Here is a 13,174-nt window from a genome sequence, read left to right on the forward strand (position 1 = left end):
ATGGCTGCGATCACCATCTGCAGTGATTTGGAGCCCAGAAAAATAAAGTCAGCCACTGTTTCCCCATCTATTTGCCATGAAGTGATGGGACCAGATGCCATGATCTTAGTTTACTGAATGTTGAGCTTTAAGCCAACTTTTTCACTCTCCTCCTTCACTTTCATCAAGAGGCTCTTTAGTTCTTCTTCACTTTCTGCTGTAAGGGTGGTGTCATCTGCATATCTGAGGTTATTGATATTTCTCCTGGCAATCTTGATTCCAGCTTGTGCCTCCTCCAGCCCGAGCGTTTCTCATGATGTACTCTGCATAGAAGTTAAATAAACAGGGTGACAATATACAGCCTTGACGTACTCCTTTCTCTATTTGGAACCAATCTGTTGTTCCATGTCCAGTTCTAACTGTTGCTTCCTGACCTGTGTACAGGTTTTTCAAGAGGCAGGTCAGGTGGTCTGGTATTCCCATCTCTTGAAGAATTTTCCACAGTTTATTGTGATCCACACAGTCAAAGGCTTTGGCATAGTCAATAAAGCAGAAATAGATGTTTTTCTGGAACTCTCTTGCTTTTTCGATGATCCAGCAGACATTGGCAATTTGATCTCTGGTTCCTCTGCCTTTTCTAAAACCAGCTTGAACATCTGGAACTTCACGGTTCATGTATTGCTGAAGCCTGGCTTGGAGAATTTTGAGCATTACTTTCCTAGCGTGTGAGATGAGTGCAATTGTGCAGTAGTTTGAGCATTCTTTGGCATTGCCTTTCTTTGGGATTGGAATGAAAACTGATTTTTTCCAGTCCTGTGGTCACTGCTGACTTTTCCAAATACTGAGTGCACTACTTTCACAGCATCATCTTCCAGGATTTGAAATAGCTCAACTGGAATTCTGTCACCTCCACTAGCTTTGTTTGTAATGATGCTTCCTAAGGCCCACTTGACTTCACATTCCAGGATATCTGGCTCTAAGTGAGTGATCACACCATCATGATTATCTGGATTGTGAAGTTCTTTTTTGTACTTTTTGGTACTTGTTCTGTGTATTCTTGCCAAGTCTTCTTAATATCTTCTGCTTCTGTTAGGTCCCTACCATTTCTGTCCTTTATTGAGCCTATCTTTGTATGAAATGTTCCCTTGGTATCTCTAATTTTCTTGAAGAGATCTCTAGTGTTCCCCATTCTATTGTTTTCCTCTATTATGTTCCACCTACTGCCCAAGGCAGAAGCTTAGATGACATTCTAGATTCTTCTCCTACTTCCAGTTATCAAAAGCTTACTAACTTGCTCATTCTACAAACACTGCCACGCGTGTCAACTATGTAACACACAGTACACAGGGCACTGAGGGTTCAACAGTGAACAACAGGACAGTCTTTTCTCTCGTAAAGCTCACCTCCAGGGGGACAGACCCACACAAGTACCTTAAGGAAAATCAACAAATGGGTGGGGAGAGAAGACTGTAGTGACAGGGTGGTCAGGAAGGGTTTCCTTCAGATGAAATTTGAGCAGAATTTAAGAGCAGTGAGAGATCTGGGAGAAGGGGATCCAGACAGAGGGAACAGGAAGTACACAAGTGCTGAGCTAGGAGCAGCCTGGCCCATCTTAAGGACAGCACCGAGGCCATGATGGCTGGAGGAGTTTGGGTGAGAAAGTGACTGCAGGAAAGGAGGGTGGAGGGGTGGTTAGAGCCAGAGACAGCAGCAGGTCCCGCTGAGGACTTGGAGGAGAGGTGGTTAGAGAGAGAGAGCAGTGGGTCCCAGTGAGGACTTCGGTTTTTATCCTCAGCAGGATGAGAAGTCTTGGAAAGGGTGGGGTAGGGGAACAACCTGATCAGATCTTCATTTTATAAGGACTGCCTTGGTTTCCATGAGTGGGAAGAAAAGGGCCGTCACGAGAGAGCACTTAAGAGGCTCCTGCAGCTGCCCCGATGTCACCCTTGGCTAGTGCCTCCCGCACTTCTGGCTCCGCAGCCTCTGCCTTGGTTGGGGCAACTGCCATCTCCCACCCGGACTATCTTAACCCCATGCTCCATCCTGACTCCTCACTGCTGCCAGAGCGAGCTCTCCAACCTGCAGGCTGGATCCTGAATCTCTCCTGCTTAAAGCTCTCTGCTTACCATTACACTTGGGATAAAACTCCCACTCTGGAAGAGAGCCTGCCAGCCCTCAGAGGCTCCTCCCACCCCGCCACAGTTCAGCCATGCTGACTTCCGGTTCCTTTCCATACCAAAGTCTTTGTACTTCAGGGCCTCCACATGCTCTGTTCCCTTTGCTTGAAACGTTCTTTCTACCCACTCTTTTGTGTGGCTCACTCCGTTAATTCTTCAAATCTAGGTTTAAATACTACTGTCTGTCCCTCACACCACTCTCGCATCTCAACCATGGGCCATTCCCATACTTCTGGTTGACAGTTACTTGACATTGAACTGGGAAGGACAGGGAGCTTGTCAGGGCTTTTCCTCTGTTGTAGATCCAGCAGAAAGAGGAGCCCTTGCTCCTCAAATCACATTTCTCGTTTCTTGAATGGATGGATGATGTTGCTCTCCAACTTAAATGCTGTCTTCTCCATAAAGTCTAAACTTTCTAGCAGGACCTATGAAAGAATTGAGTCTCCTCCCTGCTTCATCTACAACCACCACCCTACTTGAACCTCACAGTCCAGAGAGTCCCAATTCTGTGTGTTTCCCTCCAAATTACCACGTGTCTGGCACCTGGGGCTCTTCACACAATCTTCCCTCTACCTGAGAACCCCCTCCCCTCTTGAGAGGTTATGAACATCAGCACAGGTACAGAGATTCACTGAGCACCTGCTCTGAGTCTTGCACTGCAAGGGGGTGGCTGGATGGTGAGAAGGTAGATAAGAAACAAGATAGTCAACAGCATGTCAGTGGGTGATGAGTGATGAGGAAAATAGTACAGCAAGGATGTTGGAGAGGGCTGAGGGGAGTGGAGAAATTAGAGGCAAGATGGCTAGGGAAGGTCTTTCTGAAGACAGCCACCTGTCTTGAATCAGCCACGCAGCTCTCCAAGGAAAGAGCAATCAAGCAGAGGGAACAGGGCACAAAGGCTGAGGCACTAGGAAGGAAGGGGACTGGAGTGGAAGTCCCACAGACTCCCATGAGGCAGACAGAGAAGGGGGAAGATAGAGAAGAGTTAAAGAGGACAACCAGAGAAAAAGAGTCCAATGACCAAGAGCAACTAGAGCCGCCAGAGCCCAAAGAAGAGTAGGTGAAAAGCAAAACAACGCACACGTTTACTGAACTGAAATCAGGCACAACCTGTGCCACTGAACTTTCTGGAGCCATGTAGCAAAGGGAATAAGAAAAAAGTGGGAGACTGGAGAGTGACTGCAGCAAGTACAGACGGTTCTTTGATGGGCAAGGGAACACAGCTGCTCCTGAGGCTGTAGGGGGCTGAGGAAGGTTTTACAGGATGGAGACTTAAGTTTGTGAGAGGAGGAAGCCAGACTAAAGGGAAACATGAAGGGGCCGTGGAGAGCGACTGGTGGGGTGAGATCTTTCTAGACGTGGGACTGAACCCAGGAATAGGGTCCAGTCCAGGTGCTAGGATTCGCCAGAACCCTGTGCTCATACCTTCAGGACTCCCATGCCCTCTTCCTTTCCAGCAGCAGACCCAGAGCCTTCAAGGCCACTCTCCACTCATTAAAATTATGACCCCCGCCCCCTTCTATGGCTCAGGTTCTCTGGCCTAAGCTTGGCACACAGCAGGGGCAGAGTCTTTCCAGCTCCTACTTCCTCACTGCCTCCAAGGGTGACAGGTCATGACAAGAACTCTCAGCAAGTGACACATGTAACCACATGGGTAGGACTTCTATGGAATTCTTACAGGCTCTCTCCTAGTGTCTTGTTCCTATTCCCTGAGTGAGAAGGGCTCCCAGGAACAGAGCTCCCGAGTCCTCCCTCCTCAGGGAAGGGAAAGCGAAAGCCAGATCACAGAGACAAAGTGGCAGGGAGACTGGTGCCCCCCTACAGCAGCGTAGGCACAGTGCTCTCCTAGGGTCCCTCAGGCAGGACGCCGTCCACTCACGGAGCACTTTCTCACACCCGGTCAGCTGGACGGTTCCTCCTTTCTGTGAGTTGGCCAGCTGCCCTCTGAGGGGGTGGAGAAAAGGCGCAGGTAGCTAAGTACCTAAGATGTGTGCTCGCTCCTTGGGCAAGATTTTCATGGTTCATGGGTGAAAGCAGCGAGGAGGAGAGACAGGCAAGAGGGATGCAACTCTGGGAATCCAGCCAGGTGTTCATTCCATCAAGACTTCTGTTCAGTGATTGTCAAGGTGTGAATTCCCATTTCCAGAAAGCCTCAAGGATGAAGGGATTTGTTTATGTATTTATTCTTATTCATTTACTCACTCTTTTTCCTCCAATGGTTTTTAGTATATTCACAGAGTTGTATAACTAGTCATTTCAGAACATTTTCATCTCCCCCCAAAGAAACCCCAAACCCATTAGCAGTCAGTCCCAACCCCCCACTCCTTCCCCAGTCCTTCAGCTCTAAGATCTGGCAAGGCTGCTCCTGCCATGTTCAATGGCAGAGCACTCACTGCAGAATAAAACATTAGAGAAGCAAAGAGAGCCAGAGAAGCAGAGAACAGCAATTTCCTGTAGGATCTGTTGGGAGCCTGAATAAAAGTTGAATAAAAGTCCTGACTTGTCTGGCTGATGACTTCCTCTCTCAGAGACTAGAGCAAAGCAATAAGGCAGGTTTAACTGAATAAAATGGGTGGCTGGAACTGGCTGGAACAGAATCACCGTGCTCTGGCAGACACGGAGAAGTCCGAATACAGGCAGCCACCTACCTCAGAACTCACAGAGGCAGAAGTAATTCTGTGACAAGGGAAATGGGCTCAAATTTCATAAGCTACAGGACATAGAAAAATATACCGGATGCTCAGTTGAGAAGCTGTGGTTCGACATACAGGACAGCTGTTATATAGTATCTGAGGGCTGTCACATGAGAGACAAGATTTATTCTATAGGACCCCAAGGGCCACACATGAGACCAACAAGTGCAAAGTCACAGGAAGAAAGAGTATTTGAGATCATTACTGGGAAGGATTTCCCAATAGTCACACAATCTTAAGGCTGAATGGGCTGCCTGTCAGGTAGAGAGTCAAAAGTGCAATCTGGATATTCAATAAGCAGACGCTGGAGAAGTAATCTGAAAAGCAGAGGGTAGTGTGACAACTGTGACGTTCCCACACTTGACTGGTGAGGTCAACTGTGGGGTGTGCGGTGAGTGATCTGCTACAGCCATCAAACACTGCAGCATGTGATTTACTGGTTTTAGGTGCTGGGTTATCATTATGACACCAGTCTTTCTCATTTGCACTTTTAAATACTTTCTTGAGCTAAGCTGAAAGACTCCATGTTAAAGTTGGCGGGCTGGTAATGCTTGCGGGAATGATGCCCTCGAGTGTGTTCCTGGGGGCCTCGAGTGTGTTCATGGGGCCCTTGAGTGTGTTCACAGGCTGTAACAAGTGGGGAACTACCAAGCGAGTTGACTAGCAGAATCTTTTCCAAGGCCGATATCCCTCAAAGGGAGAGGGCACCTCCTCCTCAGCCTCCCAACCTGACCAAAGCCTACCGGGGAGCAGGTGTCATAGCACTTCTGCAGGATTCATTGCAGACTGTAATGCCTAAATCTCATACCTATGGGAGAGATACTCGTAACAAGTCCTGGGGGGCCTCTGAACTCTACAGAAAGGGAGGGTAAGGACTAAATAAGTTACTTCGGACTGTGTGTTTCATTTTCACAGAAGAGTCATTCAGACGATTTCAATGGGACCAAAGGCAAGTTTAGCCTTTACGTTTTCTTTACATAAAAATGGTTGCAGATGATGAACATATGCCCAGAAAACATCACTTGCTTTTTGAAACATTAAACAGTTTTTCCTCTAAGCAAGAACTGACACGAACTGTTAACTAACGGAACCTGAACTTAGCCAACCTGTCCCCAATCCAAACTGGAATTGACTTTCACTTTTCATCCCCCTGGATAAATGGCCTTGGCAGAAACTGCTGTCACAAAGGCCAACTGTAGAAGTGCCACCAAAAAAATGCTTGACTACCCAACTCAGGTCTTTTCAGACTCTTCCCTGACTCCTTTCCATGTTCTTTTTCTGTTGCTCTGCCAAATGACCAGACGTTCCTTACTCCTCTGGCATGCAGGAGTAGTGAAGCAGATGGAAGGTATCTCATCACCTGGGATGGTGGCTACCGGGCAGCCTGTAATTTCTGGCACCTCATAATTTTTTTATTACAAAATTTTTTCATTATAAAGCTATTATTACCACATTATGAAAATCTGGAAACTAGGGAAAAGGGAAAAATCACTTACAGTCCCATCATCCTAAGAAAATCACCCTTTGAGTTCTGCTGCATTATCTACTCATCTCCACGGCTCCCTGGATATGACGAGATGAACCACACACATTTAGCCCACCTGTCCCCCACCTCCTCTGCAGAGGATCTGCAGCAGGTTACAGGGAAACCCAAACACATGTCGTCAGGCAGCGATTCCATATAGACATGCTCTCTCTGAAACCAGCTCGTCCTCCTTGTTTCCCAGTTTCTACCACACAGATTCCACGTCCTCATCATCCAGGTTGGAACTTTTGCCCCATCTTGGATTCCCCTCCCTCCACTCCAACATCCACCCCATTGATCTTCTGTCATTACCGCTTTTTTCACAGCTGTCCTCCCCACCCCCATTAATAATAATGCCAGCATCTCCAGTCCGGGCTTCCCTGGTGGCTCAGATGGTAAAGAATCTGCCTGCAATGCAGGAGACCCAGGTTCGATCCCTGGGTCAGGAAGATACCCAGAGAAGGGAATGGCTACCCACCCAATTCTCCTCTGGAGAATTCCATGGACAGAGGAGCCTGGAGGGCTACAGTCCATGGGGTCGCAAAGAGTCAGACATGACTGAGCAACTAAGACTTCTCTCCTCTCCAGTCCAGGCGCTTCAATCTGTCTCTCTAACCAATCACAATGTTTCTCGGCTCCTATTTCCTGTCCTTTTCCTCTACCTTGCGCTGCTAAATGACTTCCCTCACTGGGACTGCTTTCCCTGAAGAGCAGTTTGAAAACAGTCGGTTTTCGATTGTCTGATGAAGCATATTCTTTGGAATACGCTGGAAATTTCTAAACATGTACAACTTGTCCCCAGTCAACCCTTCTGGCCCCATCTTTTACCATTTTCCTACACGAAGCCTCTGCTGATAACCTGGTGCCCTAGACAGGACACATAGCGTGTGGAGTGAGTGGGGGCAGGACACGCGCCTGCTCCCCAGTGTCCCTGCAAGGGGGATACCATGCGGGCCAGCTGAGACAGGGGAGATGGGGACCAGGCCCACCCTCCCACCATTAACTACAGAAGCGGCCAAAGTAAATGAAGCAACAGTTTCCAAGCATTTGGCTACAAATAGAGCAGGGCTATGAACCTGGAGAGAAAGGAAATACAGGAAGTGAGGTCCAGTGTCACTGGGCTTTCTCCCTGGGGACACTTTTCAGCTGCAGCTCAGGGGAGTGGACGTGAGTGTGAGAAAGCCCAAGCCTTTGCATGTAGCAAAGATTGCTCAGATATAAGAAACCAATGTGCTATTTGCTTTTTTAAGTAGACTGCTCTAACTTTGGACTGTAAAAATACGTAATTCGTCTGAAATTCCCATGAGACCTTTCCTCTCTCTTTATCCTTTCTCGTCCTTTGAGTTTTCTGTGGTTGAAAACACCAAGCAACATGGCCCAGAATCTCAAGGAGAACTCTTACTAGAAGAAGATGAGAGCATTTTTGGCAGTAGTATTTTCTGTCTCTCAGCTTTCCATCTACTGAGAGCCTCCCTGTCTATTATGGAGAAGAGACAACACACTGAACCCATGGAGTTCTGGATATTAATAGAACATGTGAACATCTCTGCAGGGTTTGCAAAGACCAGGTCGCTGGGCCACCAACACTCTGCAGTATATTTAAGTCCCAAAGGTGGATACCATCAGGGGCAGGCCGGCGAAAGCCATACTGGAGAATGACTCATGCCACAGCAGTCACCAGACACCCTTTTCCCCACCCCAGAGCAGGGCAGGAAGCAGCTTGAGAAGCTGGAGCAGCACATGATGGTGGTTGGGGTGGGGGGCGTGAAGAAGCAGATAGCAGGGTTACTCTTCTCACACCTCACACACTTTCCCTTCCCGCTACTGTAGTTTTCAAATCCTACTTTTTCCTACCTATCTCTGTCCCCAAAGAAGGTTTCAAGAGCCACTAACAACTGCCTTCCACAGCCTACTGGGCAGGTTGAAGACCCTTGCTGAGCGGCACTGGCCCTGAGGGGCTTCCTCAGAGGGGCTGTCCTGCTACCCTGCTGGGCCTGGAATCACCACTGTGTGTCGTTCAGTTCAGATGAAGAACTCCGTGCTTCTCCCAGGCAGGGCTCAGGGGCTTCTTCTTCTCTAACACGCCATGCCCACACTGGCACTTCCTGCAGGGCCAGGCCTGAAATCAGTTCTTCCGCCCTCCCTGCTGCCCCTTCTGAGGCCTGAGGAGGATCCCTTAAGAGGACATTTCTCATTCCCACCTCTCACCAAAGTCGGCTCAGGAGCACAGTCTTGAAGTCACATACTTGTGGAGGCTCCGTGGCCAGGGGCAAGTTCAGGGACAGAGCAAACCTAATCCTGCACATTACACTGTGCGCCCTTGCCTGCCACCCAGAGTGCACAGAAATCCCATCCTACCATCAGCGAGGGACTTGCAGGAGAGGGCGTCATCGAGGTCTCGGGCGGTTGACGGGTCAATGGTGAAGATACAGTCGTTTCTAGGAAAGATTGAAGACATAATTAGCAAGGCCACAAATAACCGAAACTTGACCCCACCGGAGAGCAGCTTTAAAGAACAGTTATTTTGCAAATGTATAAATAGTAGGCAAAGTGGGGAGGAACTTCTCTCTTGTCTCTCTGAGAAGGGGATCTTTAGTAAACTGTGAACTAGGGAGGCTAACAAGGCTCTGTACTGTCTCTGAGGGCCCTTCTCCTCTCTGTGGCCTGGCCCCTCTTTCTCTTTGATCCTGAGAAACAGGTGCGGGCACATGGAGGTGAGGCAGCCTCTGGGAGTGAGGCTTCCCAGGAAGTCCATCTGAAGAGGGGCAAGTCCCTTCGGTAAATTAACTCTCTGATGGGCTGTCCTTTCTTTGCCTCCCTCTTTCTCGATGGCTGATGGGAGTCTGTCCTTCAAGGATTATATGAGCAAGATTTACTGAGTCTTCTCCGGCCTTGCAAAAGCAGGATGTGCCTAAGAATAAATGGCCTGACTCGTGACACAGGGATGAGCCCCAAGAGTAGGTTCTGTGAAAAGCTTTGGGCCCATTTAGTTGGCTGTGACGCAGTTCTACTTGGAAATGGCCCTAATAACAATTTTTTTTTCTCTTCAAATAATCGTATACTTCCCCCAAGCTCATACACTTAAGTACACCCCACGCCTATTTATCACCACAGTATCCCTGTGCACATCTCATTCCTAATCTGTGAAGCCCCTGGACAGTCTCATTTTGCTTTATAATTTCCCAAGTAACATGTCCCACCTAACCCAGCCCTTCCTACAATGTAAATATCTAATACTTGGGCAGTCTAGTTCCCCACACCGCCCGCCCCATCTACCCAGGCACTGGCCTGGAGGTTTGGGTATTTGGAAGAAACCACCCTCCCTTCCCCACAGGCAGGCTATTTGAGTCAGCACTCCCCACTCCCACTGGACTCTCCTCCAGAGGTAATGAGTGCATCCTGACAGGAAGTAATGCATGCCACCTGATGGGAAGTAATGAATGCATCCTGACAGGAAGTAACAAGTGTAACCTTATGGGAAGAGACAAGGAGGTGAAACTAATCCTGATACCATGGCAATGGGCTCTAAATCGGTGAGGCTCTTGAACTTGATTCACAAGGTAAAGCTGTCTATTTCTTGTTCCTTTCAGTATCCTCCATAAAAGTCAGCAAACTGCATTGTAAACCCTGAGTACTCAATAAATACTTTTTAAATTGAAACTGAAATGTCCAACTTGGTGGTGGGAAAGTTTTGACCCACCTACAATCACCGTAAGGGCAGCATAAGAAACTAAAAGAACGTTCCTCTAGTAAAAATCAAAAAGGATATTCTGTTAGCTTGATGAGGGCCGCAGTTTACTAGTTTACTTAGAGATTTAACCGGGAAGTTAAGTTTTCTTAAAATCAAATGTCTCTAGGTGCTTTGAGAATTTTATTTCTATGAAAGAAAGATAAGGCTCGCTAAAACATTTCCAGCCTCAAACTGATTCAGCCATATGTGACAGAATAAAACTTTAAGACTTCAATTATTAGTTTGTATATGTCTGAGAGGGCCCAAACAACCTTTGAGAAAAATCTTAAGACTAGCCCATAAGCACTCAAACCAATGCTCCATTACACTTTTTCAAGAAAATCTGCTCTTAAACCAGAAAGATAAAAGTCTGAATGAAAACAACTCTGAGGAATGGTATTCAGGAAGGGTTACTGGAAGATGTACCATCCAAACAGTATCTTGATCAGGGTTTGGCCAACTACAGCTCTCAGACCAAACTAGGCCTGCCACCTGTTTGTGAACAGTCTGCAAACTAAGAATGGTTTTTGTCTTTTTAAATGATTGAAAAAGAAATAAGAAGAAAAATGTTATTTCATGACATGTGAAAATTGTATGAAATTCAAATTTCAGCATACAGAAACGAAGCTTTATCAAAACATCATCAAGCTTTTAGGATACGATGGCAGAGTTGAGCTGGGTACTTTTGGCAGGGGCTGTGTGCTAAAATATCTGTCTGACCCTTAGCACAAAGTGTGCTGATCTTTGTTTTAGATCAAGTCAAAGTGTTAGTCGCTCAGTTGTATACAACTCTTTGTGGACACGTGGACTGTCCGATGGACTGTATCCCACCGGGCTTCTCTGTCCATGGGATTTCCCAGGCAAGAATACTGAAATGGGTTGCCATTTCCTTCAGTGTTTGCAAAATAAGTGTTTTAATTTTTTTTAAAGGTCATATAATTAAATCATTTTGGTAAATGCTGAGCCAATTTTTTTTTTTTTTGAGCCAATTTTTTAATTGAAGAACTTCTCAGAGCCTTCAACATGCTGGAATCGCATAATCCTTGCCAGACTCATTTGATCTTGGTACTTTTTTTGTGGCAGAGAATCTCCCAGATTTGAGGGGTGATAAATGCACCCTTGAGACACCCATCACAGTGGAATCTTGTCATACAGGGCCTCACCACCAAGCCTACCCCATGGGACACCACAAGAAGTCAACCAAATGGCTGCGCTATTCACTGCAGGGAAGCCAGTGAGGGCCTTGCTCTTGCTCATTCAGTGCCCCTTTCACGGGCACTTACACAACAAGCTTATGCAGTGCAAAGACTCCCTCTTCTTTTCCTGAGCTGACGGTCTGCCTGTACCTCACACACGTGTGAATTTTATCCTTTTTAAGTTTCCTTCTTTGCTTTGGCTGCTAGGAAACTCAGAAAAAAACATGTGTGATCTGTTTCGAGAGAATCTTATTTATAATTTGAACTTTATGAACTAATCTTTATCCTGGGTGTGCCTATTCTCCTATTCATATATTCCTTTTGCCCTGAAACCTGATATAAAAGTTATTCACTGCATTATATGTGTATCTTCAAGTGGTCTTAAATTATTAAAAAAAAAACAGTGTATAAAAACATATGCACATATATTGAGGGGTTACAACATTTGGAATGTGTTGAGGGGGTGCTGGAAGAAAAGAGAGACAGGCAGTCTAGGCTACTAAGAGAACTAACTTCTAGAGAGAGTAAAACTCAGAGAGCTCTGGGCCAGTGTTTGCACTGTAGCAGTGGACTCCAAGCTTGCTCTCTCACTATGGAAAATTGGGAGAAGAGAGGGAACAGTGAGTGACCCTGACAAACCCCAGTCCTCAGTGCTGAGAGCCAGGGATTTAATCTGTTGTCATCGCCACAATTATGACTCGGCCACGATGTGGTGCAGGAGGGCTCTTCCTGGTTGCGGGCCACAGCGGCTGGGAGCTGCTGGCCTCAGCCCTGGGAGCCCGGCCCTGCAGGGGTGGTGCTCCGTGCAGCTGTTACACTCGGTTAACATGCTTGGGATTGTACTGGCTCCTCTTCTGGAAGCCTTTGGTCTCACAACCTGCAGGGAGCAGCCTGGCCTGCCAGTTTTTAGAACCTGTGAGACCAAATATTTAAAGAGTTCCGCAACAATGGTTAGAAAGAAACTAACCCTGACCCACAGAAAATCAAGTGCCAGGTGGGGGAGGGAGAGGACGGGGGCTGCAGTGCATGAGGCTGCAGAAACCCAATCCGGAGCCGGGTTATGTAACCAGCTTCTGAAGGCACGTGACTCAAGGGCTTAGTCAAACTTTTTAAAGTGACAGAAAACCTCGAAGACTGTTTTGCTCAAGGCCATTGGTCCTGGAAAAGAACACATGAAGAATAACTAGATGCCTTCTGCAATCTCTTACAACCTGGCCAACGATCCCAGGAAACAGCAGAAGCATAGAAAGAACCTCTGCTCCTCTGTCACTCACATGCTCTTCCTCTGACCTTAAGTCCTATTCCTCCTCAAGGCACCCATCGCTCTGCCTCCTTGCAGCTGGAAGCAGCTGTCCAGTCTCCACGGCAACACTTACTCACCATGTTGTCACCATTTACCTCCCTGGATCTGGGCCGTGGCCCCTACCACATCACAGAAATTGTTCTCCCCAAGGTCATGGTTGCTGCCAGATTAATCATCTTAGAGCATGAGTCTGGTCAAAAACCTTCATCAACTCCTTACTGAGGAAAAGAGAAATGCAGCTTAGAATTCAAAGCCTTTCATGACATGGCACCTATTCGTATATTTCTAATCAGATTGCATACTCCCAAAGTGCACCTTATGTGCCAACCTTTTCTCTACACCTTCTGGTCCCTCAGACACTGCTGGTGAAGTTCCTAACATTAGGACATTTATCCCACTGGTCTCCAAGGCCTAAGACCTACCTAGCTTTTAAAGGCCTGGCTGCAATGCTCTGTTTTTTTTATCCAGGGAAGCTTTGTGGCTCCAGAGAGTAGAAGTCACCTCCCCACAGCTGCCCTGCCCAAGCCTGAAACTGGGCCCGATCCAACAGCACTGACCACTACAACCGGCA

General features: G+C 47.2%; 1 protein-coding gene across 1 annotated transcript in view; it reads right to left on the bottom strand.

Annotated features, from left to right (window-relative positions):
• The window catches only part of DIS3L2 (DIS3 like 3'-5' exoribonuclease 2), a 347,038-nt gene that overhangs the window by 148,851 nt on the left and 185,013 nt on the right, over positions 1–13,174 (bottom strand). Inside the window, exon 10 of the mRNA XM_010837096.1 lies at positions 8,733–8,812. Coding sequence (XP_010835398.1) covers positions 8,733–8,812 — 80 coding nt within the window. The remainder of the gene's footprint in view (positions 1–8,732; positions 8,813–13,174) is intronic.

The sequence above is a fragment of the Bison bison genome, unplaced genomic scaffold (assembly GCF_000754665.1).
Source record: "Bison bison bison isolate TAMUID 2011002044 unplaced genomic scaffold, Bison_UMD1.0 scf7180017864068, whole genome shotgun sequence".
Taxonomy (NCBI): Eukaryota; Metazoa; Chordata; class Mammalia; order Artiodactyla; family Bovidae; genus Bison; species Bison bison.